At 44.7% G+C, this 6,422-nt stretch overlaps 1 protein-coding gene across 1 annotated transcript; it reads left to right on the top strand.

The window, feature by feature from the left end:
- Positions 1 to 293: 293 nt before the first annotated feature.
- On the top strand, positions 294 to 1,085 carry LOC141050060 (olfactory receptor 11L1-like). Its single transcript, XM_073546893.1, has one exon. It carries the CDS (start codon positions 294 to 296, stop codon positions 1,083 to 1,085), a length of 792 nt encoding a protein of 263 aa, XP_073402994.1.
- Positions 1,086 to 6,422: the final 5,337 nt, after the last annotated feature.

Here is a 6,422-nt window from a genome sequence, read left to right as displayed (position 1 = left end):
ATTCCACAATTACACTTTTGGAAGTTTGCTTATGTCCTTATCATATATGAATGTATTTGTGAGCTACTGTGTAATCATTATCTCCCATTGACTTTATAAATGTTATGTCTATGCTTAATATACAGGGGAACAACCTGACTGCGACCACAGACTTTTTCCTCTTAGGGTTCCAAGGCAGCCAATCTCTTAGAATTTTCTTGTTCTGTTTTTTCCTGGTGGTTTACTGTGGGACCATATGTGGGAACCTCCTGATCATCACCCTGGTGTCCACCAGCAGGAACCTCCACACTCCAATGTACTTCTTCATCTCACAACTGTCTGTGAATGACATCTTCTTAAGTACACACATTGTCCCCAACATGCTTCATATTCTATTAAATAATGGTGGGACCATAACTATTGCTGAATGTGTTTGTCAGTTTTATTTCTTCTGTGCAGCAGAAGCTTCTGAATGTTTTCTTCTCACGGTGATGTCCTACGACAGATATGTGGCCATCTGTGATCCCCTCCGTTATACCTCTATAATGACAGCTGAAGATTGTGCTAAATTATCTGTTACTTGTTGGTTGATCGGTTTCTCAATAATATTAATTGATACTTTTACTATTTCAAAGCTGAAGTTCTGTGGACCAAATACCATAGACCATTTCTTCTGTGACCTTCTTCCCTTGCAAGGAATGTCCTGCTCCGACAACTTTATTCTTCGATTAGAAATTTTCTTCCTTAGCATAGTATCAATTATCATACCAACAATAATAATCATTTTATCATATCTTAATATTATTGTCACAATCTTAAGGATCCCTTCCAGTACCGGTAGACATAAAGCCTTCTCCACCTGTAGCTCCCACCTCACTGTGGTCTCCATATATTACTGGACCATGTTCGGTGTTTATGTGTTTCCAACAAAAGTAGTAACCTTGAGCGTCAGTAAGATTCTGTCTCTGGTATACACTGTGTTTACTCCATTGATCAATCCTATGATATACAGTCTAAGAAATAAAGACATTCAGAAAGCTTTGAAAAATACAATTCAAAAATTTAAAACTGTAGAGACCAGGCTTGGAGCTGGCCACTCTGTTTAGAAAAGTCTCAGAGGATCCTTGGTTTTAACTCTTCCATCTTTATGCACGGATCTCGTTTTGCTGCAGGCTGCCCGAAAACTGCATCTGCGGAATATGAGAATGGCACTCCAGATAGAGGACCAAGGCGCAGCGGTAAAATTATTTGATATCTGACACAAAGCAAAGGTATTAAAAACAAAGTTTAGGAAGCTTATTAACCCTTGACATGTTTTACATGAATTAAAACACTGTTTATGCTAAATTTAAAAATTCATATTTTTTCGATTTTATTGTTTTTTTTTTCTCTTTAACACAGTAGACGATAATGGAGAAATATATTATTTGTATTTGGGTACATCACTGTCACCCCATATAGTTAAAAAAATGAATAAAATAAATAAATCTATTATCTGTCTGCTTCAAAATGTACGTGTCAGGCTAGTTTCACACTAGCGCTTTTGAGCGCAGCGACGGCCTGCGCACGGCCGCCGCTAAGCCCCACCCCCTGCCGCGCCTCCGCCGGTAGCTCCACCTACCGGCGCATGACGCTGCATGCATCCTGCGTCCCCTATCTTTGTCACTGGGGGCGCAGGCCATGCGCAGTATGCGTTTGGCGGCGCATGCGTCCTTTTGATGGTGCACAGGCCGTCGCTGCGCTCAAAAGCGCTAGTGTGAAACTAGCCTCATTCAAAGTACTGATTTTCTACCTGTTCGTTGGTGTAATTTGTCATACACCACCCTAATATTTCCATTGCAGTATATTAATAAATGTATATAAAAAAGGGAAAAAGTATATATTTACTCTATATAACTAAATACTGTGTACAAGTGCTCCTCACTAAATTAGAATATCATCAAAAAGTTAATATATTTCAGTTGTTCAATACAAAATGTGAATCTCCTATATTCCAGGTGCGCCGAACGTCTGTGGAGAAAATCCAACCTACCCGAAGATTTCATCCATTATAAGTTTATGCTTCGAACACACAACACTGCCCTTCACCTCTCAAAACAAACCTATTTCAACACCCTCATCACCCCACTGTCCAATAACCCGAAACGTCTCTTTGACACTTTTCATTCTCTACTCAACCCAAGAGTACAGGCCCCTACCACGGAGCTTCGAGCTGACGATCTGGCCAATTACTTCAAAGAAAAAATTGACCAGATACAACAGGAAATTATCTCCCAGTCATCTCATACCTTGCACTGTCCTCCCTCCCCCACTGCATCTAACTCACTCTCTGATTTTGAACCAGTCACAGAAGAAGAAGTAATCAGGCTCCTTGCATCTTCTCGCCCAACCACTTGCACCAGTGACCCATTTCCGTCACATCTACTCCAGACCCTTTCCCCTGCTGTCACCCCTCACCTAACTAAAATATTTAACCTCTCTCTCTCTTCTGGTATCTTTCCCTCCTCATTTAAGCATGCCATCATACATCCACTACTTAAAAAACCATCCCTCGACCAAAACTGTGCCGCTAACTATAGACCTGTTTCTAATCTTCCCTTCATCTCTAAACTCCTGGAACCCCTGGTCCACTCCCGTCTTATCCGCTATCTCTCAGAAAACTCTCTTCTCGACCCTCTCCAATCCGGTTTCCGCTCTTTACATTCTACTGAAACTGCCCTCACTAAAGTCTCTAATGATCTACTAACAGCTGAATCAAATGGTCATTACTCCATGCTGATTCTCTTGGATCTCTCTGCAGCATTCGACACTGTGGATCATCAGCTCCTCCTCACTATGCTCTATTCCATTGGCCTCAAGGACATCATTCTCTCCTGGTTCTCCTCCTATCTCTCTGACTGCTCCTTTACTGTATCTTTTGCTGGCTCCTCCTTCTCTCATCTTCCCCTTACTGTTGGGGTTCCTCAAGGATCAGTCCTAGGCCCCCTCCTCTTCTCTTTGTATACTGCCCCTATTGGTCAAACAATCAGTGGATTTGGTTTTCAGTACCATCTCTATGCTGACGACACCCAATTATATGCTTCTTCTCCTGACATCATGCCAGCCTTTCTAGAAAACACCGGCAATTGTCTAAACGCTGTGTCTAACATCATGTCCTCACTATATCTGAAACTGAACCTGTCAAAGACTGAACTCCTTGTGTTTCCTCCCGCTACAAATGTACCTATACCCGACATTGCCATTTCCGTGTGTGGTTCTACTATTACTCCCCAGCAACAGGCCCGCTGTCTTGGGGTCATACTTGATTCCGAGCTTTCCTTTGCCCCCCACATTCGATCACTGGCTCGCTCTTGTCATCTGCACCTCAAAAACATTTCTAGAATTCGACCTTTTCTTACTTTTGATTCTGCAAAAACTCTTACTGTTTCTCTTATTCATTCTCGTCTCGACTATTGTAACGCTCTTCTAATCGGTCTCCCTCTTACCAAACTCTCGCCCCTCCAATCTGTCTTGAATGCAGCTGCCAGGATCATATTCTTCGCCAATCGTTACACCGATGCCTCTACCTTGTGCCAGTCATTACGCTGGCTACCCATCCACTCCAGAATCCAGTACAAACTTATTACCCTCACCCACAAAGCTCTTCATTGCTCAGCACCACCCTGCATCTCCTCCCTTGTTTCAGTATACCATCCTACTCACACCCTCCGCTCTGCTGATGACCTGAGGTTAGCATCCTCAATAATCAGAACCTCCCACTCCCGTCTCCAAGACTATACACGTGCTGCGCCAATTCTTTGGAATGCACTTCCCAGGTCAATACGATTAGTCCCCAATCACCACAATTTTAAGCGTGTCCTGAAAACGCATTTATTCAGACTGGCCTACTGCCTCAACACATTAACCTAATCTATCCCTATGTGGCACAGCCAAAAGTTTTTTACCATAACCAGGTTCCCCGTATCATGTTCCCACATGCTTTATGCATCCATTAGCCCTCTGCATCCGTCCGTATTGTTACACACTTAGCATTATGGCTGGTCCATACAATCAGGGCAACTGTTACCACCCACCTTTCGTGTCTCCCCTTTTTTTCCTCATAGATTGTAAGCTTGCGAGCAGGGCCCTCATTCCTCTTGGTATCTGTTATGATCTATGTGATTATTGTTATGCTGTAATGTCTATCGTCTGTACAAGTCCCCTCTGAAATGTAAAGTGCTGCGGAATATGTCAGCGCTATAGAAATAAAATGTATTATTATTATTATTACTATTCTATAGAGTCATTACACACAGAGTGATCTGTTTCACGTGATAATTTCTGTTAATGTTGATGATTAAGGCTTACAGCCAATGACAACCCAAAAGTCATAATCTCAGTAAATTAGAATAATTAATAAAAGACACCTGTAAAGGCTCCTAAGTAGAGTTGAGCGAAACGGGTCGAAAAAATTCAAAAGTCGCCGACTTTTGGCAAAGTCGGGTTTCATGAAACGAAACCCGACCCTAGGATGAGGTCGGCCACGAGGTCGGCGACTTACGCGCCAAAGTCGCGTTTCAAAAGTTTGTTTTGCGCTCTTTTTCAGCCAATCAGGATCCACGGACACTGTGGGCAACGTGATGACCTAGGCACGGGTCACCACCATCTTTCAGAAGGGCATGCAAGTGATTGGCTTGCTTTGGTGGGCGTCACAGGGGGTATAAAAGGGCGTGCACGCCGACCGCCATCTTACTTCTGCCGATCTTAGTATAGGGAGAGGTTGCTGCTGATTCTGTAGGGAGAGCGTTAGGCAGGGAAGAAGACAAAAAAACTGCATCTACTGCTAGCGATTTGGCCTGCACAACACACAAGTCACTGTGTGTGCAGTGCAAGGGGAGGCTATATTGTGGTGTATCAGTGGTGTTGGTTGTTGGGCTGCCTTTTAAGGCTTCCTGACACGCTGGCATTGCTGTTTATCCACTGCTCCGCAAACTGCTTTTTTAAAAGCAATCCAATCTCCCTTATCCTCTAGTCACTTTTGTCACAGCTGTGCCATCGAGCCTGTCACATAGCGCTCAGATATCAGTGGGCCTCACACAATCCACAAGTGTCCAGTGTCCAAAAGTGTGCGCAGAGATTAAAAATCTCCATTATCCTCTCGTCACTTTGGTCACAGGCAGCTGTGCCATCGAGCGTGTCACATAGCGCTCAGATATCAGTGGGCCTCACACAATCCACAAGTGTCCAGTGTCCAAAAGTGTGCGCAGAGATTCAAAATCTCCATTATCCTCTCGTCACTTTGGTCACAGGCAGCTGTGCCATCGAGCCTGTCACATAGCGCTCAGATATCAGTGGGCCTCACACAATCCACAAGTGTCCAGTGTCCAAAAGTGTGCGCAGAGATTCAAAATCTCCATTATCCTCTCGTCACTTTGGTCACAGGCAGCTGTGCCATCGAGCCTGTCACATAGCGCTCAGATATCAGTGGGCCTCACACAATCCACAAGTGTCCAGTGTCCAAAAGTGTGCGCAGAGATTCAAAATCTCCATTATCCTCTCGTCACTTTGGTCACAGGCAGCTGTGCCATCGAGCATGTCACATAGCGCTCAGATATCAGTGGGCCTCACACAATCCACAAGTGTCCAGTGTCCAAAAGTGTGTGCAGAGATTCAAAATCTCCATTATCCTCTCGTCACTTTGGTCACAGGCAGCTGTGCCATCGAGCCTGTCACATAGCGCTCAGATATCAGTGGGCCTCACACAATCCACAAGTGTCCAGTGTCCAAAAGTGTCCGCAGAGATTCAAAATCTCCATTATCCTCTTGTCACTTTGGTCACAGGCAGCTGTGCCATCGAGCCTGTCACATAGCGCTCAGATATCAGTGGGCCTCACACAATCCACAAGTGTCCAGTGTCCAAAAGTGTGCGCAGAGATTCAAAATCTCCATTATCCTCTCGTCACTTTTGTCACAGGCAGCTGTGCCATCGAGCCTGTCACATAGCGCTCAGATATCAGTGGGCCTCACACAATCCACAAGTGTCCAGTGTCCAAAAGTGTGCGCAGAGATTCAAAATCTCCATTATCCTCTCGTCACTTTGGTCACAGGCAGCTGTGCCATCGAGCGTGTCACATAGTGCTCAGATATCAGTGGGCCTCACACAATCCACAAGTGTCCAGTGTCCAAAAGTGTGCGCAGAGATTCAAAATCTCCATTATCCTCTCATCACTTTGGTCACAGGCAGCTGTGCCATCGAGCGTGTCACATAGCGCTCAGATATCAGTGGGCCTCACACAATCCACAAGTGTCCAGTGTCCAAAAGTGTGCGCAGAGATTCAAAATCTCCATTATCTTCTCGTCACTTTTGTCACAGGCAGCTGTGCCATCGAGCCTGTCACATAGCGCTCAGATATCAGTGGGCCTCACACAATCCACAAGTGTCCAGTGTCCAAAAGTGTGCGCAG

This window comes from Dendrobates tinctorius, unplaced genomic scaffold (assembly GCF_039654945.1).
Source record: "Dendrobates tinctorius isolate UK_male_01 unplaced genomic scaffold, ASM3965494v1 ptg000151l, whole genome shotgun sequence".
NCBI lineage: Eukaryota > Metazoa > Chordata > Amphibia > Anura > Dendrobatidae > Dendrobates > Dendrobates tinctorius.
Note: the sequence above shows the minus strand (reverse complement) of the source record. Positions and strands in the feature narration are given on the sequence as shown.

What these genes read in the sequence shown, in the direction of transcription:
- LOC141050060 (XM_073546893.1), top strand. Translation starts at nt 294, where the DNA reads ATGTACTTCTTCATCTCACAACTGTCTGTGAATGACATCTTCTTAAGT.